This window comes from Ostrea edulis, chromosome 5, assembly GCF_947568905.1.
Source record: "Ostrea edulis chromosome 5, xbOstEdul1.1, whole genome shotgun sequence".
NCBI lineage: Eukaryota > Metazoa > Mollusca > Bivalvia > Ostreida > Ostreidae > Ostrea > Ostrea edulis.
This window is the reverse complement of record NC_079168.1, coordinates 18,118,092-18,144,899: the sequence shown is the minus strand read 5'-3', so window position 1 is coordinate 18,144,899 and position 26,808 is coordinate 18,118,092. Positions and strand designations below refer to the sequence as shown.

At 34.1% G+C, this 26,808-nt stretch overlaps 1 protein-coding gene across 1 annotated transcript in view; it reads right to left on the bottom strand.

The window, feature by feature from the left end:
* LOC125648976 (general transcription and DNA repair factor IIH helicase subunit XPD-like) overlaps positions 1 to 26,808 on the bottom strand; it is a 46,772-nt gene that overhangs the window by 19,347 nt on the left and 617 nt on the right. The window contains exons 2-28 of the mRNA XM_048876066.2: positions 25,418 to 25,616; positions 24,947 to 25,136; positions 23,684 to 23,775; positions 23,521 to 23,593; positions 23,203 to 23,419; positions 21,865 to 21,959; positions 21,648 to 21,766; positions 20,934 to 21,009; positions 20,590 to 20,710; positions 18,743 to 18,818; positions 8,483 to 8,582; positions 8,300 to 8,377; positions 8,130 to 8,192; positions 7,170 to 7,286; positions 6,875 to 6,991; positions 5,739 to 5,792; positions 5,559 to 5,621; positions 5,339 to 5,462; positions 4,574 to 4,670; positions 3,983 to 4,092; positions 3,657 to 3,680; positions 2,361 to 2,529; positions 1,849 to 1,967; positions 998 to 1,137; positions 672 to 773; positions 318 to 381; positions 84 to 175 (exon numbers count right to left, since the gene is read on the bottom strand). Coding sequence (XP_048732023.2) covers positions 84 to 175; positions 318 to 381; positions 672 to 773; positions 998 to 1,137; positions 1,849 to 1,967; positions 2,361 to 2,529; positions 3,657 to 3,680; positions 3,983 to 4,092; positions 4,574 to 4,670; positions 5,339 to 5,462; positions 5,559 to 5,621; positions 5,739 to 5,792; positions 6,875 to 6,991; positions 7,170 to 7,286; positions 8,130 to 8,192; positions 8,300 to 8,377; positions 8,483 to 8,582; positions 18,743 to 18,818; positions 20,590 to 20,710; positions 20,934 to 21,009; positions 21,648 to 21,766; positions 21,865 to 21,959; positions 23,203 to 23,419; positions 23,521 to 23,593; positions 23,684 to 23,775; positions 24,947 to 25,136; positions 25,418 to 25,616 — 2,891 coding nt within the window. The remainder of the gene's footprint in view (positions 1 to 83; positions 176 to 317; positions 382 to 671; positions 774 to 997; positions 1,138 to 1,848; positions 1,968 to 2,360; positions 2,530 to 3,656; positions 3,681 to 3,982; positions 4,093 to 4,573; positions 4,671 to 5,338; positions 5,463 to 5,558; positions 5,622 to 5,738; positions 5,793 to 6,874; positions 6,992 to 7,169; positions 7,287 to 8,129; positions 8,193 to 8,299; positions 8,378 to 8,482; positions 8,583 to 18,742; positions 18,819 to 20,589; positions 20,711 to 20,933; positions 21,010 to 21,647; positions 21,767 to 21,864; positions 21,960 to 23,202; positions 23,420 to 23,520; positions 23,594 to 23,683; positions 23,776 to 24,946; positions 25,137 to 25,417; positions 25,617 to 26,808) is intronic.

Below are 26,808 nucleotides of genomic sequence, written 5' to 3'. Positions count from 1 at the left end.
GTTAAATGATGTGTTGACAGTCAAAATGATGCACAAAGTGATTACTTTACATGAGATATTATAAACAATTAAGTACACATTACCATGTAAATATAGCTGGTGAAAAAACAAACAATGCCATCTGGAACAACCGAGCAAAACTCCACCAACAGGTTACCATAGTTGCGAATCACAGCTAAAATATTCCACAAGAAAATCTATATGTGATATACCGATATCAAAAGAGTCTATCTTCTATGAATTTTACTTTGATGTACATGTAGATCTGCATTAAACAAATAAACTAAACTTTAGTGGCTGACTGGACACAAACTCACCCACATCTTCTCTTGTTTCGTATTTTGAAGACATGGCAACTTGATCATTCCCTTTACTCACAACCTGAAATGTCAACAAGTTACAACAGATTAATCTGTACAATTGGTATACCAGTTAACCATAAATATGTAATGCAAATGACAGCCACCATGTTCTTTTACAAATGAGATTTAAGCACACAAAATTGGGCTATTTGGTATATATGTGGGTGAAAGTTCATACTCTGATGCTTACAACATTGGTTAACAACGATGCAAAACGAGTACTCCACAACTCCATAATGACCTAGTTTATTCAATATTGCCTCGGTCACAACTTAAAATATACACTTAACAATACTCAAGGTCACAAACCATAGGACAAATACAGGTTCTGGCTAAGGTCATTGTAAATGTTGCCATGGTGACAGGCCTGAAATCCAGTATCCTTGGATACATCTCAAGAGGTGATAATGTCTGCAAAATCCAAAGAATTATCCAATACAGTGCATCCAGTTTCCAATAAAAACATGGTATATAAAGCTGAATAAGTATCATACACTGGGTCCATTTGTGATTTATTGTATATGTGTACATGTTTTACATAAAAGTATGTATTTAACTTGGTCCTCAAAATCTTCCTTTTAAAAGTCTAATCATTAGAGAGATAGATGATACTATGTATCTTTTGGAATACCCACCCCAGATGTGATTACAACACTCTGAAATCGATCAAACACGGGCTTAATTGCAATGGAGGCATCCATACAGCTGAAGTGGAGAATGGGATTAGTAATAGTCGGGGTCCTGTCATCAAAGGGTTCAATTATCAGCACAAAACCTACAACACATAGATGGGATTAGTAATAGTCAGGGTTCTGTCATCAAAGGGTTCAATTATCAGCACAAAACCTACAACACATAGATGGGATAAGTAATAGTCAGGGTTCTGTCATCAAAGGGTTCAATTATCAGCACAAAACCTACAACACATAGATGGGATTAGTAATAGTCAGGGTTCTGTCATCAAAGGGTTCAATTATCAGCACAAAACCTACAACACATAGATGGGATTAGTAATAGTCAGGGTTCTGTCATCAAAGGGTTCAATTATCAGCACAAAACCTACAACACATAGATGGGATTAGTAATAGTCAGGGTTCTGTCATCAAAGGGCTCAATTATCAGCACAAAACCTACAACACATAGATGGGATTAGTAATAGTCAGGGTTCTGTCATCAAAGGGCTCAATTATCAGCACAAAACCTACAACACATGGATGAACAAAAGGAATATACAATTTTGCTGAGCATGATCTTTTTCCTACAGTCTCGGATTATTCTGGTTGTTGTGTTCATAAATCACAAGCTTCCCCACAATGTTGACTGTTGTGATAAATAAGAAACTCCAAGTCAATCACTGTTACAGTCTAAATATCCTAGTATGCCTTTTGTGACTTTCATTCAGGATGATGCATCATCATGGAATAAACTTTTTTCTTCATAACCTCACAAGACTGAAAATACACTGCACATCACAACATTACTTCACCTTTGGCGTATGTGCTGACAAGAGTGGCAAAATGACACAGGAGCGAGAAAGCCGAGTAGTCCTGTACCTCCACTAGCTCTAGCGTCCTCATCAGCGAGTTCAGTCTCTCCGCACAAAATCTGACAGAGAAATACACAAAATATGACAAATACACAAAATATGACAAATACACAAAATCTGAGAGAGAAATACATAAAATATGACAAATACACAAAATCTGAGAAAGATATACATAAAATCTGAGAGAGAAATACACAAAATCTGACAGAGAAATACACAAAATCTAACAGAGAAATACACAAAATCTGACAGTGAGAAGTACACAAAATGATTCAAGAAATGTTTATAAATCACAATAAAAAGAAACCTAATGACACTAGTCATAAAATTCTCTTTTCATATTCCTCACATCACACATTATGCACCTCTGGCAGTGAGGTTCAAAGCTACATGCATACTGCATTATTTCTAATGCAAGCTGTTGTATTCTACAAATGTCATCTATCAAATACCTGAGTGGTTTCCTCTCGATACAAACTTTCTGCAAACAGTCCTTCAGAAATGATGGTGGACTCTCCGATACAACATGCTGGACTCGTAACCTTATTTTCATGTATTCAAGGAATCGTTTCATAAAGCCCAGGAAATGTTCAGCTGTTCTGATGTTACCAGGGACTGCCTCTGCAAAAACATGTAAGAACACAAGTTCCTCAATGCAGCAGGAATAACATATTTTGGTTGACTATACTCGGATTGTACCAAATTTACTGTCAAGTGATGTCACTTACCAACATACATTATATAAAGGAATACTTCGTACAAAAAAAAAAACCATTATTGAGATAAATTATCATGATTTTCACTATCTAAACTTAACCTGGCAATTGACTGAGTTATGAGAAATATCACACAAGGTAGAAGACAGGGATCGCAGTAGACACCGACCTCTATCCTCAGAGGACCTGGATTATGCTGATGACCTTGGCCTCCTATCTAACAGACATCAAGATATCCAGCAGACATTAACTCTATTATCGGTCGGACTGGATTTTTTTTTATCAGATTGTCCATCAAGAGTTGTATATATTTTCTGAATGTAGATCTTGATCTTTTTTACAGATAATCTCATGTTCAAATACACTGAATAAGCAAGAAAATATTTCTTAAAGATTATATCTTCTGTTGTATATATATTGACTTTAACTAACTTACACAATGACGATTATTTCATTAATAACATCACAGTGGTAAGCATATAAATTATCTCCCTTGCTGATTTAAACAACATAAATGCTTAAATACATTCAAATGTCGCAACTTGTGCATCAAGGAAAAATGTCCGGCAGAAGTGTACGGGTATAAGTTGGACATACACTTCAAAGTCAAAATTTCACTCCCAAAAAAGTGACTTATATGATTACCGTCAAGCGAAAACCACCCGTAAGTGCATTGTGACGTTATCGAGAAATCAAGCGGTAAAGTCGATGTCATATGTTTTTACTCATGTATTTTGATTACGTTTGAAATAGTAACAAAACATAACGAAATACAACGTAAATTTCCAAAAATCATGACGTCTCGATGCAAGTTTTACCAAGTTTGATGGGAGTTTTTGATGTCATTATTATCGGACTGTAACGGAATGTTACATATCAACAGAAAGAGGAGAAATTCCTCTATCTAAAACATTTAAAAGGTGAAAAAGTGATATTTTCCACTTAAGGGTGGTCTTTGCTTGACGGTAATCATATCCAAGCAGATACAGTATACTGGAATGATATAAGAAAGTAAAGATCTTTAAAAAATACCTTTCAGAACATCATCTGGAAGAACTGAAATAAAGATGCAGACAAGACTTTTTAAAAATCAGTTAAAGATTTTACACTATGTCAATCCCCTTACTTTACAACTTCAGTTGATAGCCTATACTTCATTTGATGAATGATGAACATTGCATGTACATTTAGCAAATGTGAACAAATTCAATAAGTGGAAGAATTTAATCATTCAATCATCTTACATGAAAGAATATAGCATGAACAAAACTTGTGGTGATCACAGAATTATTCTGTACACTGGTATATTTGTGCCCTTAACATGTTTTTCATTCCGGAGAATCATTCATTGTAAATACCTGGATTTGCTAGTATCACGTCAGTTTCCCTGGCTATATTTGCATCCCGCAAGCCCTGGACCAGCTTCTGATACTCAGTTTTCAGCCTCTCTGCATCACAGTCTTTTAATCTAAAAACAAATCATCAACATTTTACCAAAGATCATTCATTAGTTTATCAACATCAAAGAAAGAAATGATGGAGTAGTCTGGATAAATAGAGTATATCTTCATGTAGATAGTGTGATTTTATATTTCCTTTATTCAACAAGTTGAAATGGTATCTATATACAGGAGGCTTTGTCATGTAAACATAAATTTTTATATACCAGTTCAACCAAGCAAACATAAAATCATTATACATGTACAATCTTAGATGTTCTATTCATCTCATCTTACTGTCGATTTCTTCCTCCGCCCACATTGCAGATTTGCCTTCACACATGACTGCATTGTGCTTTTATTTTATGCACAACAAGAGGTATTGGGTAAAGTTATAGTTTATCCAATGGGTGATATAAACCACATGTACGAGATAAAAAGCATTCCTATTTACATGTAAATATTGTCAGACTTTAAATACACGTCTATGTGAGCATCTGTGTTTCCTACCTTTGAATTTGTTTGTTCAGTCCATCAATGTTTTGCTGACATTTTTCTAGAGTTCTCCTTGTGATTTTGATGCTCATTGATTCTATACACACATTATCTATAAATAAAGAAAAATATGGCTATATGTTGAATCTTCCCTGTCAGATAATTCAGTGGGAAGAATGTCTGGGTTTTTTCACTTGCATACCATATAATTCTGGTTCTACTTGATATATGTGTAATATGTCCCGATTGCACCCTGTGTATATACATAATATTATTTGGTGCCCTTATTCTACACCATGTATACTAGGTGATATTTACATTTCCAATATATTTGTCATTGATATGTTTACAAATTGTAATATGATAGCCATTTTCTCATGAAGGAATTGTAGTTGTGAACAATACACATATGAATTTTGATAAATATAGAACCGGTACATTTATCTTATCAACTAGGAATTTCAACAGAAATGAAAGTAGAATGTAAATATCAAAATTAAATTTCTTAATTATTTTCCCCCATTTTATTTTCATCATTTACGTCCTCATCCTGAATAGGCAATTTAAAACATGGAGTACATGCAACTATCATTCCCCGATAAGTGCAGACTGAAGGAAGAAAATAATACCTAAAAATGAATGATACAAGAGAAATAACTTTCCAAATTCATAGCAAATTCTGTATTCAGATTCTACCAGTGATTCACAACAGATTTTCAATAAAATGGATGATAACAGTATCTAATAATTATAAAAATAATGAGATGTACATGTATTTACCAATATTATGAGCTTCGTCAAAGACCACTACTGATTTCTTGGAGAGTTCTTTAGAGACCTGTTCAGCAATCTTAGGGTCCAGTAGGTAATAGTAACTGTACACCACAATGTTTGCATGGTTTATCTGACAACAAAAACAGACATGCACTCAGTATAGTGGTTTTTAAGTTACATAGAGCAAAAGCATTTACGAGTGTATGTATATCTGGCAAAAACTTACAGCATATCTGGCCAAGAAGTACGGACAGAATCCCGTTTTCCTTCCATACTCCTGTAATTCATCCTGTAATACAATCAAAGTTTCTTAAATTGATTTTTCATCTAGTTCTCACAGAAATTCAGCTGTTAGATACATATACAGTAAATCTTACATGTCTATCTTAACAATTTGTGACCTTACCAGTCCATATACTCCCTCTGGTAGGGGGATTTCTTTACCACGAGCATCAAAACTCTGAAAAGGCAGACATGGAACCAGATAAATTCTTCTCATCATTACAGTAAAACATGGTGGCAATGAACATACTTGTATTGAATTACTATTTATAATGAACACCACCGTCATGATTCAATGTGAATTGTGATACTGGAGTTTTGATTTAATACTAGGACAAGAAAAACTGTCCGAATTATATGTGGTGTTTGACAAAGTGTATATGCATGATGCCTATTGCTCCTTGTAGATAAAATACAAATTCTATTGGCAATGGTTCACTAAGTTTATCAAGTTGAACATGTAAATGACACTAGATTTTCCAATGAATTAAACAACACTTATTTGATATGCAATAATTTTTTATAGTGGGTTGAAAATTGATAAAAGTTTGTTTCATTTTCTTGAGGCATGTTTCAATGATTTTGAATAAAATTAGGGTACTTGTGTATAAAAGTTTCATGTTGCAGCACAATAAGTCTGTATCCTTTCTTTGAGAGGGCATTGTCATGTCTTATTTAAGAATCAATGGTTTTGTACTCCCTGCCTCACAAAAACCTATCTCCCATGTTGCCACATTCATTTCCGTCAATCAAAATCAAAAACGTGGCTAAATTGGGAAAATCTAAGACATAGAGACAATATTCAGATCCAAGCATGCTGCTTTTGTCGCATATTTTGAATGCTGACATTATGATTAGCCAGTTAGAAAACGCGTTCATAAAGGTATCATACATACTAATGTTTGCACCAAATCTAATTTAAAAAATCACCCAAAATGATCAAACATTGAAACAAGAGGTTTGTATTGCAATTTAACAGCATGTATCATTTCACTACAATCATTGTGGTTAGCAAAATACAGAAAAACGTAATTATATAACCAATGATGTTCATAAAAAAAACACTAGCAATTCACTATAACCAAGCTGTGAGTTTCCAATTCTTAACACAAAGTACTGAAACAGAGAGAAACAAATGTATTCACGGTAATCAAGAGCGTGTTTCAGTCTTTCCTTGAGGTGACCTGTCACAAGCAGTAGATATATTTGATACACATGTTTTTCCTTGTATTACCTATATAAATCTGTTTGAATACTAACCTCATAGAAGCTACAGACAGGGACCATTGGGTCCCTCTTGTGATTGGCTCGGACAAATGAGGCTGTGAGTTTATGACAAAAAGCATCGACAGCATTGCCCGCCCTTTCCTGACTAACCTACAATGTATTAGAAAACAAAAGAGGTTGACTGTAGCAGTGAACATAACATACATGTATAAATTAACCACGATATAGCAAAAATACTGACTCTAGAATCAGTTATTTGTGACTTCTTCGGTAAGTTTTTTGTACTAATATACAGCAGTATATATGTATTATCATTCATTTGTCTTACCTCTGGGTTAATACACAAGTTCTTCCTAGAGCTCAAAGCAAGACCCAATATTTTGGGTTTTCCTTTGCCAAGTTGCTGTTCATAATAATCCATTAGGTTTTTCAGCTCAGCAACAACCTTTTTAAAGAAAAAAATACAATTATATATACATTAGTAGAAAGTAAATTATGTCATTGTTAGAGGATATTGTCACACACATCAGAGTCAGATCATAGTTTACACAACTTCATTCCTACACTATTGCCTACACCAGCATATGATCAAAATTTATAAGATGAATGTTCATCAGGTCCAGCACAATCTCTATATTTAGCTATATAGCTTTATAAAGCTATTTGAAATAGCTTGATTAAGCTAGTTTAGATTGAATTTCTTGAGTGCAATGGCATAGCCAAAAAGTCACCTTAAATTTTTTGAACACGTTTATAGTCTTTGAACTAACCACAACACTGTTCTAATAAGAGTTCATATGTCATTTTAAAAAAAAATTCATGAAAAGAGAATTTCTTTTGTGTTGTTAACTGTCCACTACCCTGTGTGCGTTGAAGCAGAGATAAGCATGACGACTTTACAATGTGGAATCTGTTTGCCAACTTTGAATCTATTATTTTTTTTATCTTCATTTTGATCCTCATTGACTTTTACTCTAAGCTAAAGATTATATAACTGTTGCTTAACAACTTAACAATCCTAAACATCGGAAAATTTTGAGTCAAAATTCTTCATAAGGGATTAATTTTTGTTTACAATGTGTTGTATGGAGTACACGGATTAAATATTTTCACTTAGTGAAATTTAATTTTTATGCTTTTAGAAATTGATTTGATAAAAGATTTGAAATATCTAAATCAAGCTATTTAAAATGAAGCTATATTTTTAAATAACTGAGTATAGAGATTGTGCTGGGTCTGTTCACTACAGCATCTCCAATAATTTGATATGGCAAATATATGTTGATACCTTTTCAAGTTCTGGAACAGTCCTTGAGCAATATATTAGCTTTGTTACCTCCAACGGATTTGCCTTAAAATAAAATCATCACAGTGCAGGTTCTATTAATATTTCCCAAATATTAATGTTTAAAATATTAAGGCAATACATTTTCTACCAATTTTTTTTTTTTTACATACCTTCATGTATGCAACAATTAAGGACAGTAAGGAAATAGTTTTGCCTGTCCCAGAGGGCATTTCCAAAGCACAGTGTCCCTGCAAAATTCAAACTTTTTTTCAAGATCGTCTACACCTTGCAAAAGAATCTAAAACAGATTTCTCAGCTTACAAACAGGGTTATTATTTACATAGAATACTTACCTTGGCATCTAAAGTTTTTTTGAGTTCTGACATGTACATATATTGCTCTGGGTAAATGTAGTCATAGGGAAAATAAACAAGCAAGCCGTCAATATTCAACCTGTAAAACAAACGGCATAATTCACAATTCGATAGAATCTAGCATATTGAAGTTTCATTATTAGCACACTTTTATAGTGGGGCATGTTGTAAGTTCACGTGCAATTAATAAAAGAATAATTACTTCATTGTGATGATATGAACGGGGACAACCAATATATCCCGTTATTTCTTATAACTTGCACATCGTGTTTCTGCTGACTGTTTTGATTTTTCGTTGAAACATTTATATAAATTTTTAGAACCCCGATCCCGAACTCGTAATTTAGATATCGCTGTAGCTTATGGATTTAAGGTGGGTCCTTAGTCCTGGTTTTTTGGGGGGGTTAGGTAGCTTTTTTTTTTTAATCAATAAATTAACATTCAGAGTAATAAAAAAAAAAGGCAAAACAGTTAGGGATTTCCATATTAATTTTCATTACAGACACTATTGAAGTCATGTACCCCTATGTAGATTTTTATTAAATTCATTGGAAACATTTATTTGTTGTCATTTTAAAATAAAAACAACAAAATATTTATTGAATTGCAATTATTTATCGGGAAACATGTCAATAACTAAAATACATGTCATTTTCAATATGTTCATCGAGTTTTAGAATAATTTGTGCAAAATTATTGAATTAGCGTTCTTCTCCAAAATGTTGAAAAACAAACAAATGTGGACGCATTTTCCTTATAGCATGGTTTACATATCATTTTTTCTGTTTACATTAGTAGATGTACATCTGTTATAGATATTAATGAAAAAAAAATCCATACCTTACCTTGATTATTTCAAATCTATAGCTTCCGGAGTATGTATACCCCCATAAAAAAACTGAAGTCTGGCACCATACAGCTGAGCTATTCAAAATCACTCGGGATTAAAATTTTATGTAATTTCATGAAAAGACACAGATAACGATTCCTTATCACCTTGGTAAAATGTTTGTCAAAAATAAAGGAAATCTGTCGCATACTGGACTTTTTATTATTGACTATTCAAATATAACTAAGACTTTTGAAATATTTTATGGCTAACAAGATTTTTTTACAATAACTATTGAAAAAGACTCCAACAAAATTTATGTTCATGTCATTAAATCATTGACTTTGCCAATTCCTATGACATCACAGGAGTGTGGAACTACGTTAAAGAAAAGGAAGAAAGGAAGAAAGAATTACGTTTCCAATGAATAAATTTCATGTTATGTTTACATCATCGTTTATTATATACCCCATTTGAGACGAGTTTACCATTCAATGCACAAGTCTTTCACAGCAAATCATTTAAGGCGGATTGATCCTTGATGCCATGCGTTTTGTAAAAATCTTTATCAAAGGAAGGAGGTACTCTACATCGTCATAATGGCTGACTTCCTTTTAAAACATGGATGAAAATATAAATATCAGCAATATTCGTCTATTCATTTCGTGTTTCATTGCCTAGCTGAGTAGCTCAGTACTTGCGTTACATGTAATTGCAATTAGTCACCTGCTGAACCGTAGATCAAGGGTTCGAGAACATCAGGGTTTAAAAAAAAAAAATCAGATTGTTTTCTACTAATATTGTATTTTTTGACTAAATAAAGTAAATTTTGAAAGTTTTCAATTACAAAATATTGTTCCACATATCCTCCACTTTTCATCTATATATCAAATTTCTTTGGTGTTAACATTCCTCCTTAAACTTTACGCATGATAGAACTATGTCTTTCAGAGGAATTTTATTCACTGGGTGAAATTAAAAAAAAAAAAATTGGTAAACTATTGATAGTGAAAAAGCTTATATTTTCCAAAGATAATCAAAATTTATTCATAATAAAATGAATGTTGTCAAGGGCAGTAACTTCTATGCTGGTATTTCCTTAACTGTATGTCTGTTATCAACGATTTCCCTAACTTATGCATATTTATAAATTAGCAGTTTTTCTAAACCGTTGGCAATAAAAATTCGTCATTTTAACAAGTTTTTATCAATATTTATTATTATGTTTTACGAAAATGTGTGATTTTTCCTGTTGATCTATACTTCTGAGTTTTTTTTAATTTAGTTATTTTTTTGAATGTCTGACATCTTAAAAATAAAACTGGCAACATTCACGCTTTCTTTGGTTATTAATTGAATTAAACTATATTGAGTGGGAAATAATACAGTTTATCCATTTATAACTATTGATAATGATAATTAAGGGTGGATCGAGCTAACTTGGGGGGGGGGGGGGTCATTCACAATCTAGTTAAAATCAGATCTTCTCTCAACCGTTACACTGGCCAGTGCAACGGACCCACGGTTAGAGAAGATATGATTTTAATTAGATTGGGGTCATTCAATGCATAAATCTTTCACAGCAAATTATTTACGGTAGTTCCACTCTCACGTGACTTGTCAATATCAATGTTTGAAAGTGGGAAAACTGTATTAATTTCCACTCAATATAGTTCAATTCAATTAATAATCTAAGAAAATGTATATGTTGTCACCTTTTTTAAGATGCCAGATACACACAAACAGAATTTAAGTATAAGTCACCATCAGTAAAACAGAATAATAAACGATAGATATAAAAACTTTTTAAAATTACAATTCTTTAATGTCAACAGTTTAGAAAAACTGATACGAAATAAATTGATTGTGGATTATTAGGGAAATCGTTGTATAATAGACATACAGTAGAGGAAATACCAGCATGGGAGTTATAGTGTCCTTATCAACATTTTTTTTTCATCATAAATAATTGATTATTTATACTAAAAATATATAAACCTTTTCACAATCAATAGTTTACCAGATTGTTCATTTTATCCAGTGAATAAAATTCCCCCAGTATATATATATTTCTATTATGCGCAAAGTTTAATTTGATAAAGATTTTTGCAAAAACCTACATGTATGACAGCACACTTTAAATAGGGGTTCGTAATGGCCGATTCTTTTAAAACACGATATCAACAATATTTGTTCACTCCGTTTAGATTTGATAACCTAGCGGAAAGGCTCAGTAGGTTAATTTTGCATGTCGACTGCTGAACTGTCATAGATCGCGGGTTTGAGCTAGCTAGACAAGAAGAGGTTTGTTTTTTTGTTGTTGTTTTTTTTTTTTTTTTTTCTCGGGTTACTTTCTAATAAAACTGCATTTTTTGACTAGATAGAGTACTATTTGAAAGATTTCAATTTCCAGATATTGTTGTACAAATCCTCGGCCACCTTTCACCCATATCAAATTTCTCTGGTGTGGTATTCCTCCTTAAAATCTCCAACATATCTCAATCTTATGTATAAATTAGTGGAGAAATCAAATAGCTCCAGTGGCTGGCAGATCGAATACATGTATCCGTTCCAAAAAATAAATGATGCAGAAAGATACATCTCAAGAAAGGAACCTAAGACAGAAACTAGCCCAATACAAGAAAATTCATCAAAGTACTGAGAGTACTCTGAAGGAATACTAAAAATTAGCAAATAATCCATCAAAACTGATAAATTTTCAAACAATTAATAAACATGGTCTTAGTTATCAAGTTTGATACTTGTTCAAAGGCAATTGAGCTCACCTAAAAGTTCCTAATGTTACATCACATAGGATCATAAATTCCTAATGAAGGTTGATAATCGAAATATGAATGGATGCAAAGTGGGGTACCCTTTGGACTATCATTCCCTACCCTCAGTTTGGGGCTGTAGTGTTACCACGTGGAAATACCCGAGGGTGGAATCACTTTTCAGACCAATCTAATGATTGAATATGGGGTGATCAAATGAAACAAAACTGATATGGAGATTATAGTGAACAACATAATTAAACACAGAGAGCCCTATAGAGGAGTCATCTAGGCCTTTCAGGGCAATTAAGCTCACCTGAAAGTTCTTTTAAGAGTCATAATGAAAGTAATAACTTAATCTTTGAAGAATCCATGAAAGGAGTATGCAGGCAAGATAGAGGTCCCACAGTTTGGGGCTGTAGGGGTAGCACCTGCGGCCTCCATAGAGTGGGGCCACTTTTCAGACCTCTGTATTGATTGAATTGAATGAAACAAAGCTGATGGTGGGATAGCAAACAACATAGTCAAACATATAGAACCCTATTGAACATATATAGAACCCCATTGAGGGGTCACATAGGCTTGTAAGGGCAATTGATTGATTAAATATTAATTGTTTAACGTCCCTCTCGAAAATATTTCACTCATATGGAGATGTCACCACTGCCGGTGAAGAGCTGCAAAATTTAGGCCTATGATCGACACTTATGGCCATTGAGCAGGGAGGGATCTTTATCGTACCACACCTGCTGCGACATGGGACCTCGGTTTCTGCGGTCTCATCTGAAGGACTGCCCCATTTAGTCACCTCTTATGACAAGCAAGGGGGTACTGAGGACCTATTCTAACCCGGATCCCCACGGGAATTCACATGAAAGTTCCTGATATTACATCACTAGAATCATGATGAAGGCAAATAACTCAATCTTTGAAGAGTTCACAAAGGGAGTATGCAGGATAGTTAGGGGACCGCAAGGACTATCATTACCCTCCCATGGTTTTGGGCTGTAGAGGTACCACCTGGGACCTCCTGAGGATGGGGTCACTTTTCAGACCTCCGTCATGATTGAATATGGAGTGATTGAATGAAACAAAACTGATAGAGGAATAGAGAACAACGTAGTCAAACAAGTACAACCCTATTAAGGGGTCACATAGGCCCTTGTGGGCAATTGAGCTTACCTAAAAGTTTCCAATTTTACATCACATACGGTCATAATAAAGGTAAGAAATAACTTAGTCTTTGATTGTTTTTTTCCGCCCCATCAACAATTCTTCTCTCACATTGAGACGTCACCAGTTGTAGGTGAAGTACAACAAATTTAGACTAGCTATGTATAGTGCTCAGGGCTGTAGCAGTGAGGGTTCTTAAAAGTGCCAACGCCTGCTGCAACACGGGACCTCTGTTTTCAAGGTCATATCCAAAAGACCCATGATTCGCAATTCTAAATGCCGAGCGTTTGGCAAAGGATCAATCACTGCCTATGTTTATGTCTTAGGTTTGATGTGGCCATGGCAAGAGCGGTGCTCGAATTCACGACCTCCCGGTTACAAATAAAGTGAACGCTCTACCACTGAGCTGCTGCGACCAGTTCTTTAGATCTTTGAAGATTCCACGAAAGGAGTGTGTACACAGGACAGGGGACCCCTAGGACTATAATGTTCTGCCCTCAATCTGGGAATGTAGGGGTACCACCTGGGGCCTCCCGGTGGTGGGGCCATTTTTCAGACCTCTCTAATGATTGAATATGGGGTGGTCAAATGAAACAAAACCTATAGACATAGACATCATCAAACATGTAGAACCTTTCAAAGGGGTCACAGAGACCCTGGTGGGCAATTGAACTCACCTGAAAGTTCCTAATTTTACATCATTCTAAGTCATAGTGAAAGTAAATAACAATTTGTAGTTATAAGTTGCCACTTTTCAACCCCTTTTGAAAGTGGTCACATTTCAGACAGGATCCAGTATAATGTTTAGGAAAATAATTGGATCCTCCCATTCTGACAATGTGCACATCTACAATTCAATGGCAATGAAGTATTGTACTAAGTTGCAAGGCTATCCATAAGCCAAACAAGAGAAGTGTTCCCAAGCTATTTTCTATCATCCACCCCTTAGATCCACTATAATTTTTAGGGAAATATTTGGATCCTTACATCCTGATAATATGCACCTGCAAATGGCAATGAAGCATTGTACAAAGTTTCAAATCTATCTGATACGCCATACAGGAAAAGAAGTGTTCACAAAATTTTGTGAACGTCCAAAACGAATGATCCTGTGGAGCGAATCGCAAAAGGCGACAATATTTTGAACACTGTATTTATATGAATAAATTAGCTTACTGGGCTATTATAAATACTAGAGCAGGAACGTGTCAGGAGCAGCAATTTTTAGTACACACGCATCCCATTTAATTAAAATACATGTACAGAAAAAATAATTTGATAATTTAAGATAATAAAAAAATACTTGTTCTTTTAATTTCAAATATTCAAATTTTTGATATCACAAAATCCTTAATTCATTTAATGAAAAACTCATTTTCTGATCTTAAAAAAATAATGGAATTTCTGATTTCAAATATTTGATTTTCTGGTTTCTGTAATTGCTTCACTTTTTGTAAGCTCTAGAGATTGGCCTTCTACTGATCTCTAGTAGAAGGCCAATCACTAAATCTTACAAAAAACATGAAACAGTTACATAAATTAAAATTGGGATGAGATAAACAGTGAATCCACACATTTAGGAGAAATTATTGCAGCAAAAAAAAAAATTCAGAAAGGGGGAGGGTAGTAGTATCCATACTTCAGGTGCCTGTGAGTATACATGTAATCTACCAGAAATATGATTACTGGTAAGAGCATAGCATTCATGTGTATTGGTTGGTACATGATTTGTAATTAATGCAAGTATAGGCCTTTTTTTTCATATGGTTTCCTCTATTGTATACAACAATGCAAAATGATAATTGAAAACTTGTAACACAATTCTTTTTTCATAGATTTAATTAAATTTTGATACATTTTATCCTTTTCCTTGATTTATCTCCAATCCATTTCTTTTTCCTGAAAAAAAAAATACAATGCAATCTAATTAAAATTAGATCTTTGATCCGCTCATGAAATCGCTTGAATACAATGTACATGTAAATAAGAAACTGAATAATCCTGATTTCCGCTGCATGTGCAATTGTAGAAATACAAATAAAAATAAGTGAATCGGCCTACACCTTTGGGTTGATCATATTGGAATTAAATGCTTCGTAGTGGATATACATAAACATAAAAAGTTTTGAAATCTGTAGTTTATCATTATTTTCTTATTGAAAAACTATGTAGGGCAACTAGAAATGTTTTTGTCTCTAGAGCAACCTTTTTAATAAAGAAAGTAATGGAAATGCTTTTCATTTATTGAAACAGCCATCGCTTAATTTATTATTACCAAATATTAAATAATGAAATTCGTATCTATTAAAATTCAAATACAGTCAAACCTCATTATCTTGAACTTGATGGGACTGAGAGAAAAAATTCGAGATATTCAAGATTCGATATATTGAGGGTGAATACTTAAAGAATAAGTGGTTGGGACTTTCGAATCACTTCAACATATCCGTGGTATTCGAGATATCGGTGGTCGAGATACCGAAGTTAAACATGGTAAATGTAAAGTATAAAATTTACGACTGCCAATCAGTATTTCTAGGGAAATATTGCTCGTAATTATCTCAATCAAATTAAAGGAAAGATCTCAAAATTACATTGAAAGATCTTGAAATTTTGAAATGATTATCTTGAAATTATGAGAAAAGAAAATGAAATTACAAGTTAATCATCTAGAAATTAAGAAAAATTATATCAAAATTATGAGGAAAAAATCTTGAAATTATGAGTTAATAATCTCAAAATTACAAAAAAAAAAAAGATCTCAAAATCACAAGAAAAGATCTAAAATTACAACATAAGATTTTTAATACATGTATATATATATCTAACAGCTTTTTGCAACCTATACCCTCCAGTCAACAGGCATGCATGCACATGTAAGTGGTTGTAAAAGGTAACACCACCTGATTTTTCCTGTAAACATGTACATTACATGCCCTGTTTATCTCTACAATACATGCTGATATTCAGATCTGAGAGACATTTTCCAGTACAGTGAAACTTCTCTAAACCGGCCGGCTCTCAAACCGATAAACGGCCGGTTTATAGGGATGGCCGGTTTACCGAGAATTTAGCATTTAGAGACATTTTATCTCAATATTGTCAAAGTAGGTACTGTTCACTTTGTTCTGGTGATTTATGATAAATTATTGGTAGAGATCAAATTAGTCCGTTTTTATCTGCAGGTAATTATAAATTCTAGCTGAAATCATCTGATTTTTAAACTGAATATCTATAACAGGATACTTAAAGAAAACACAGAAACCTATTATTGGAATTCCTCTTACCTATAAACACTCTGTTTACATTCATCGTTTATATCATTAACAAATTTGTTTTGACGTTTTTAAAAAGTACAGTAGTAAATATGAAATTGTAATTTGAATATTTCTTAGGAATTTTAAGTCTATGGAAACCAAGAAAATTTATTTATTATTTAATAATTATCATTAACAGTCATGGGTTTGTTCTTTATCAACTACCGCTTATATCCATGCGATAGTATGGTGCAACAATATGGCGTTTGATATGTATTCATTCAGTATGTTCCTAACTGTTTTTACACTTTGTACAGAATTTCAAAGGGTGGCTTGGATTAGCCAATTGTCACTTAATACCCATGATAGCACAGGTAAACAATAGAAATTAGGGAGGCCACTTGTGTTTTTCACACCTCAGGTAGATAATTTCCCACCTGGTGTCACAATTTGAGTTTGTTTTATTATGCTTGTTATGGTGTTCCATAGTTTGTTCTCACCATATAATCGTTACGGATAGTTGGTCACGGCTGTCAGACCGGTTTGTAAATGCTTACGTGTTAGTTCTGACCAGGCCGTGGAAGTGGGAAGGCGTGTCCGCCCAATGTGAGAAAATGATAGACCTGTGTGGTCAAGAGTTTTACCTGTGTGGTTTACTGGGCCTGCATTGTATGTACATTTAGTACGGGTGTTCGAATGATGTTCCTGTATGGAAAGTGAGAACACAATTTTGAGCATTTCGACAGCGGTGAGTGTAAACTGTTTATTTCTGTTTACGTTAGGAAATTTTGTTACTCTATTTAAATTTATGTAACCAGTTTATTTGTATTACACAATATACCCGACATATGCAAGTTTTCAGTATATAATGTATATGTAAAAACCCCGACTGTTACTGTGTAATTATAGGTGACCAGCTGTGTGTTATTGTATGGCTCGAGCAGGTGCTCGCAACATGTATAACATGGCGTTCTGAGATATTTGAACAGCGTTGAAGAACGACCTATAGAAATAGAGGAAATACGTTCACGGCTACAGAAACGTTGAGCGAGTGATGGACAAAGTGTCACCACGTGTCTGAAGACAGCCAACGACTGCTGTGTAAAGTGTGGTAACTCTTTAGTCAACGTATTTTGTTTCGACATCCTGTGTAACATATTTCGAATTCGAGAGACAAGTCTGCTGGTTTTCTTACATAAGGCAACATAACGTAACATTTAGCTTTAGTCGGGTACACGTGTAATCGTCTGTAAATTCATATATTTTTTTGTTTTGTTATATTTTTGTTTTGTTTTTGTGTGTATGTGTGTTGTTGCTATATTAGTGATGTTACTTGCTATATTAGTGATGTTACTTGCTATATTAGTGAGCACGATAATAAACTTATTTGCACATACTCTTGATCTTTCTTCAAAGAACGGTTTGCAGCGAGGGATTATTTCCATGCCATTATCACAAATTGTGACACCTGGCCTGTAGGTCAGTCAATTTGCACACCTGGCCGATTTTGATCACCCTCTGGCCAAACTTTTCTAGTCTTCAAGAAGGGTAAAATTACACATGTTTGTTAACAAATGTACTTTAAAAAGTGGCCAATGTCTGGTTTTCAGGGTGGCCGGTTTTGTAAGACTTTCTTTGTAAGGAAATGTTAAGATTTTTTGTGAGGACTTTGAAAATCGGCCGATATTAAAGGAGAACCGGTATTCTGAGAGGCCGGGATATTATGGGAGAACCGGTATTCTGAGGGGCCGGGATATTAAGGGAGAACGGTATTCTGATGGGCCGGGATATTAAGGGAGAACCGGTATTCTGAGGGGCCGGTTTGGAGAAGTTTCACTGTATTTCGTATTCATTCAATTGACATATACTGGGTCATCTTATATCAACATGGCTTAATGATTTAATAATTTTCAGCTTCTGATGATAAGATATGCTTCTTTCGATCATAGATTATAATAAACAAGGTCTAGTCATGTTCAATGATACATACAATAGTTTCACTAAAGCTTAATATCTGTGTTGAGACATAATTGAAAGGCAATAAGATAACATGCTTATATGTATAATAATTTGAAAGTTTATTCCAAAATGGTTACTGTTTAAAATTCACCAAGATTGCCCGTAGATTTACAGCATTACCTTCCACACTTTTTGTACTAAAACTAGTACTGCGGCAAATAGCAAGGAAAAAACCCTCAAATATCACCTTTTAATTGATGACATGGATCCTTTCTCAGGACATTCTCTTCTTTTGTGATCCAAAGCACCACAGATGTGACATCCTACAGAAAAGAAAACAGAAATAATTAGAGCTGTCCTCATGGGACACCAATCCACCCTTCTAGTTGGATACACAAAATTGCATAGGGTATATCTTAAACCTTATCTTAGTACATTTCATTTTTTCCCCATATAAACATTTGATAACAAACCCAGCAAATTCAAAATATGTGCACTGCAAAATTATTGCTCATACCAAAATTTTATCATCCCAATCCTCACACCTATGATCTATTTTTAAGTGACCTTGATTGAGGTTCATGACACCTCATCTGATGATCTGTAATGTAATCTGGTTCCTCTTATTTACTACAGTCACTAACAAGGTCAGATCAAGGTCAAATCAAAGTCATGCATTGAACAGGGCACTTGTAGCTGTTCTATAACATCATAAGGAGTGTTTGCTGATATACCATTTGTGTCGCGGAATATATAGCTGTATAAGTGTGTATGACATCATAATGACTATGACGCTTCGTGTTAAGTAAACGGATTTAGATAAACAAGTAACGATGAAATGACATGACGTGTTGTTTTCATTTTAGCTTACATAATATGAAACATTTGGTGCCGTGACTATGAGTTTGCGGACACAGACGCACAATTACAAGAATAGTCAACAAATACAAGGAAATCGAGGAATGTACAGATATTGACGAAATCACCGCAACCATCGAGACACTACATCAGAAACATGAACTGCTGTCCAAATTGAACAGTGAAATTCTTGAGATCACAGCGGAAGAAGAGATTGACAACGAAGTAGAAGAAACAGACAAATATGATTTAATTATTCAGAAAACTATTTCAAAATTAACGAGATTGTCAAAATCATTGCTTAATCCGAATGCTTCAGTCTTCATGCCCGTAAATTCGAATCTTTATCCAGATAGTTCAAGGAGTTTATCATCATCCGGCATTAACCACTCTTCAAGTTTTCACAAACTGCCGAAGCTAACTATTACTAAATTTGATGGGAATCTGTTAAACTGGCAGTCGTTTTGGGATTTCTTTGAGGGAGCTATAGACAAAAATGACTTGTTAACAAATGCACAGAAATTCAATTATTTGAAATCTCATGAAGCTTAGATAATACAAAACAATTTGCAATAAGCTGGGTATTGATCTATTCACTGTCCTTCAGCATTGTCATGAAAACACAAGAGGCCCATAGGCCTTATCAGTTACCTGAGTTAAACTTATTACAAGCCTAAAGGGCTACATGTATGAAATCTATAATAATTTTCCTGTTCTACATACCTTACCTAAATTTAATATTCAGTGGCAGTATTAAACAAGATGCGTTCTTAAAACAAAAATTCCCTCGAAAATGCCCATACTGATCAAAGACTTAACATAATATAAATTAACTATAGAACTATTTTGGACCCACCCTAGAGTCAGAACCCTTACCCTGGGGATCTGAAAAGCATTGGAAGTGTAGTTATCAAGAAGAAGTTAAAAATGTTCAATTGTTAATGCACAATAGACGGCTCATGACGACAGATGCTGACCAATGGCAATAAGTCACCTGAGTGGCTTGGGTGACCTAATAAAATCTGGGTCAGGTGCTGTGTGTGTACAATCAGAAGATAAAGCATTCTGAGATTTATTCCTAACAAGGTAAGAAGAGACCTAAACGCTGTACTTAACCACAGTCACTGAAGCATAAAATGTAGCCAAGATGCAGCGACCCAGTCCGACAAAACTCGTTTCATGTTTCATCAATGTCTGCATTTTCAACAATTGGAACACTTGTTCCCTCCTGCTTACCTCCACAAGTCTTTCCACATGTGTGGTCCTTCAGCTGACATGATTGACAGGTATCACAATGCTCTTTATTGGGTTTCACACACCGGTCACACTGAAAACAATGTCTGTATGTCCTTCCATCCTTAACAAAACAATAGAGGATTTTTTATTTTAGTAGACATTCAATGAAATCATATGTACATGTAAATATATGTAAATTTTGAACTCCATGTAGATGACTCTAATGTAGTAAATCTTGCCTTATCTGGATATTATGCAATCCAAGAGTTTGTGTGACTACACATTTTGACACTGATGAGACTATCCGGTATTTTCACTGTAGTTGACAACATCTACCAACTTACCTTTGAGGGGCATGTGTCACAAACATCACAGTGAAGATTTTCTTTTGCAGAATACCTTTTGCACACTTCACAGAACCTAAAGACATACAGATATATACCTGGAAATTCACTCATTAAAATATGAAAAAATGTAGTCTTGTTATTTGTTGAATGAAATTGACAATAATTTGAACAAGATGTGTTTGTGAAACACAAATGCCCCCGATAATGGCCAATTCCAAAGATGGCCAAGGTCACAATGACAAATATCTTGGTACCAGTAGAAACATCTTGTCACAAGAAATCTTCATGTGCAATATGAAAGCTCTAATATTTACCATTTAAAAGTTATGACCAATGTCAATTTTTTAAAAAGTAGGTCATATGCCAAGGTCCAAAGGTTTAGTACCCACGGAAAGGTCTTGTCACAAGGAATACTCTTGTGAAATATCAAAGCTCTAGCACTCATTTTCAAAAGTTATTGGCAAGGTTAAAGTTTTTAAAAGGAAAGTCAAACTCCAAAGTCAAGGTCACAGGGTAAAAAATGTTGGTACCCACGGAAAGGTCGCGTCACAAGAAATACTCATCTGAAATATCAAAGCTCTAGCACTTACTGTTCAAAAGTTATTAGCAAGGATAAAGTTTCAGACAGAATGACAGAAAGGACAAAAACAATATGCCCCTCCTATCTTCGATCTCCGGGGCATAAAAATATGATAAAAAATCTAAATATACCAGTATCCCTCCTCGGCAGGAAGTGTGATTAGGCGTGGAGGAATATTGGTAAATATCCTGACAGGTGACCCATACTTCTTTACATCACCCCGAAACAATTGGTGGTTGTCATAATCAACCTAAATTAAAAGGGATATCAGAAAATGAGTAAAACAATGGTCGTTGAAAAGTTAAATCAAACAGTGAAAGATGAGAAACAAAGACTAGGTGATCTTACCTTGTAATCTAGCATATGAAAATTTTCGAAGGCATCAATAATCCTTTTCTCCATAAAGTAAGGAAAGAACCACAAAATGGGCAGACAAGAATCAGCTGAAGTTGAAATAATATAAGATATGAATTGCAAATCTTCATAAAGTGTGAAAAGTAAACGCATGTAAATTGTGTGCAAGCACAAGTGATATTGTCAGTGTCATGTCATAACCCTTGACAGTGCTTGTGTATCTCTGATACATGTATGATAAATCAATTTCTATCATTGGGAATCAAGACTGATTCTCAGACATCAATAACTGTCACCACAAACCACCACTTCAGCTTTTAATAAAGTGCATCACCACAGCACATGATACACTACATCATTATTCCCATGAGACAATTTCTCTATCTGTTGTGTGATGTGCTTGAAAAGTATACTGTATTTTCAAATTTTGTAGAACAATACTGCATAGATTTATATCATTAATGTTAGAAACAAAATAATTATTCATATTGTTATGTAGCTACATTTTATGAAAGTGTATTTCGTTGAATAGGGTTACTGCATTAATTTCTTATGTTTGTAGGGATTACCTCCCTTCCAACATTTTTTTTTCAAATACTTACCATTTTAAAAGTTTCAATGACCTAAGTTTAAGCTGCAATTTACATTTCTCTGCAGATGCACAAACTGATTCTAGAAATCAAATTTACATGATCTACAGGTTATACCATACTTAATTATAGGTCACAGTGACCTTTACTTAGAATATGAAACACTCTCTACATATTAAGATAAATTAACTGACCACATGTGATGATTCTCGACCAAATAATTGTCCAGTTACCAGTCAGAAAGGATTTTGCCATATTTGGTCATATTGTCTTAATCAAAGGTAATGACCTAACTTTAAAATGTGACCCATCCGGCCTCTTCCCAAGACGTATCATCTAACAAAGTTTGATGATTCTAGGTCTCATAATATTTAAGCTATGAGCTGGACATAAGCCAGACAGATGGATGGTAGTGATCACCATTCCATAATACATCCCGTTTTAAACGGGCATATATTGAAAATTAAGAATGCACGCTGCATTGTTAGATCTTTGAAAAGGTCACAAAAAATATATTGAAATAAATTATACACTGGTACCAAAATTTAAATAAACAGAAACTACAAACATTCAATGTACTTGCAGTTGCACTTAATCTAGATTAAAATCTAATTATACTTCTGTCTGTACATGTACACATATGCATAAATCTTAAGCATATTTCAACCAAATGAATACAGATATGTGATTCCCTGTAATTTGTTGATATTCAGAAATGTCTTGAAAATAAATATCTGAATACCTTGTGATGCTTCCTTCCAAAGGTCTGATAATTTCCTAATGGAGACTGTTAGTGCCTCCACCATCCCACCAAATGGTGGATCAAACACCATAGCAACCTGGTCACATGAACAACTGTTCAAGAAGCTAGTTAATGAGTCTACAGACTTTTCACCATCGAAGAAGTGGTGGTTGAACATGTTGTATCTGGAGTAGTGCTTAGGTCCATACAGCTGCATCTGATAAAAATCAACATTCTGATCTGTAATGTTCACATAGCGGAGCTGTCTGTGCGCGTCCATTAAGAGGAGTTCATTCTGAGTAACTGACGAACACTTACATATCTTAAATCCAAATCCAGCAGAAAGCTCTTAAGTACTCCATCTCTTTTGTTCATAATGGCTTCATGTATTCTGTGTCAAAATGTTTGAAATTGTCATATCTATGTATTATTCAAATAGAGTTTAAATAGGATATTATTGCATACAAGAAGCTTTACATACCTTGGTGCTCCTAGACACATTACATGTGTTTTATTCAGGTTCTCCAACTGCTCTAACACAAACTTCACCGTCTTCTCAGAAAACAAATATTGCTGAAAAAGTGACAATTAGCACTATAAGATATAAACATGCAGCTTCAACAATGTTTGTGATCGGTTGGCAATTTTATTATCAATAGATACTTGTGGATATGCCTGACTAAAATCATCAATTAGAACTCCACAAAACTGACAATGTGTTTTCTGGGGAAATGAAATTTATACTTCATTATATCAGCAATAATTACTGATAATTGTTTTATTACATGTATATTTATTGATTGTATATTGTTTAACGTTCCCCTTGAGAATTTTTCACTCATCGTGAAGGGCTGCAAAATTAGGTCTATGCTCGGCACATATGGTCATTGAGCAGGGAGTGATCTTTATCGTGCCACCTGTGATATGGGGCCTCGCTTTCTGCGGTCTCATTTGAAGGAACGTCCCATTTAGTCACCACTTACGATAAGCAAGGGGTACTGAGGATCTACTGAGCCTGTTACTACAGCTTATCTCTTTGACCATCTTTGTTTACAGATAGAGTGAGAGACCTAGTTGAAACATACTAGGTGCTTAGAGACAAAGAGTTTTTAGTGGATGACCAAAACATAATAACCATTGTTACTGATTTGGGAATTCCCAATTCATTTTGGTGTAATTTTGGAAAGTTAAATATCATATTCTCTTCAAAGGCACATAAAGGTAAAGTTTAACTTCTATTTTCAGAGAGTTTCCAATTATTCAAGGAATGAAAGTAATTTTTACTGATTTTATACAATATAAATTAAGTTTGGGCTGTTTATACATAATAAACCGTGATGCAGTTTATAAAATAGCATTAACTACTTTAACTGTTCCAACTTACATATATCAAATAAAATGAACAAAAATTACTTTTGTTCCTTACAATTTGATTTAGTAAATCATGTTTGATATCATTTGATGAATAATTCTAAAGAAAATATTGATTTTATATGATGTGGACCAATATCACCATAGCAACGAAATGGAAACTAAACAGTCACACGTGTTGTGACATCATTTCTAAGACGTCATATAAACAGACTATAAAATGGCAGCTTTGTTTATACGATATAGAGAGTGTTGATAAAGTGAAATGAACTGGTCAAATTGTGTGTTACAAGTAAAATTAAAGTATTCAATCATATAATAATAACATATATTCAAGCACAAACATTAAATGTGTAATGTACTGAAAACTCACGGCATAAGTTTTATTGTTGTCAAGAGGAAGAAAAAGTCTTGATGGTACTTTCAGCATGGCTTTACTGATATTACTCAAAATATCATGGCCTTGCCTACTGTGGTTGTCTTTCTCATCAGGTAACAAAAACAATCCACATGTCCGACACAAATGCCTTTCACTCTGAGGCAACTTCTTAAAGCTTGAAAATCTGGGTGGAAAAACATTTTAAATGTGCAATATAGATCTTTCAAAAAATGCAACAGATATAACTTGCAATTCAGCTAATGTAAACACTAGCAATATTCACTAAAATGAACTTAACAAGACTAGGTATCAGAGCTTGAAGTTTTGTGAGTATATGAACTGCAACACTTCACATCGGCATATTTTTCATGAAGTGCTTAACAAAGCATGCCAGCTTAAAAGCATTGCAATTCATGCCCTCATGTATTTTCAAAACTGAAATCTTATTTTTTAAATGTTTCCTACCTTTTTCTGTACTGTTTATGAGTGAACAATGGTGCCTCAGATTTTAGTATAGTTTTTCGAATTTCTTTCTTTTCCACTGAGACTTTTTCATCACTCCACTGGAAGAAAGTACAGCTTTTTCGGTCTCTAAATGCCGAACAAGCAAAGAATTTCCTGCCACCATCAGAACCACTGTACCGCACAAACATAAGTGCTGGGCCTGTGTAGAAATGCTAATATAATAATATAATAAACATTAAAAATAAAAAATATTTTGTTCAAAAATCGTGAACCAGTCCCTTTAATGATAAATCACTTTTTTTGCAATATATACAGAAGCAGCACCTTTGGCAATTTACACCATATAGTTTAGTGTTTCTCAGGGGGCCAGTAAAGTATAACTTGTCTCTTGATTTATATCATTTTAATGCATGCAGTGATTGATAACTCAATCAAAAAGTGATACTTGCACAATTACTTGTTTAAGTGATATCACCTGATCACCGATCCATCATATGCATCGCTTGGCTATCAGAAATAATACTATCCATGTAAAATGATATCAATTATTGCTTGACCACTGGATCTCGTAATGAATTGATCCCCTCTATTTGATATTTTACAAGTAAATAGATATAAAATTTTATAGATGGTGTCAAATTTTAATAAGACAAAAAGTTTGTGATGAGTCCATGGCTTAACTTGGAACTTATTCAAAACAATTAAGTAACATCAGTGATTACTACTTAATTGTTACCATTTATCTATTTATTTTTATCAGTAATTATTGAGATCTATGCCACTTAGATGTACAAATGCAATTCATACCAATATTGAAGTTTCATATGAGAGAAAGAAAAATAGAGGAGTGGAGAGAGAAAGATAGGTAGAGATAGAAAAAGACAGGTGGTGAGAGAGAAAAAGGGAGAAAGTAATGTGATGTAATTAAATTAGTATGGTAAAATTAATCATAACCAGGTTGTGTCAGTATAAAAATGTGAGATCATATAGATACATGTAATTGTAATTCAGAGTCTGTCCAAGAGAAAAAGCCAGGTGTTCCACTGATTCATTATATTTGCACTGTTGAGTTGCAGTATACTTAAGTGTACACTGGTGTAGTTATATGTGTTTCAAAATCAGTCAGCAGTTCCTGGATTGATAGTGTAATGTGAAGTGGTCACCCAGCCACGTGCTAATCATCTCGCCATTGCTTAACTTCCGTGATGAAGAGAGACACTCCCACATCATTAGAAAAGCTAGCTCACTAGCGAGGCAGTATAAGTTCCCACTTATACTATCCGCTACACTCCCCCTTGCTCTGGGAAGCTTTGCCCTGAAGCTTAGCAGGAGTTCTCTCTGAATGTTTGGCACATTGTCATCAACGGCATCTGTCATTACCGACGACAACC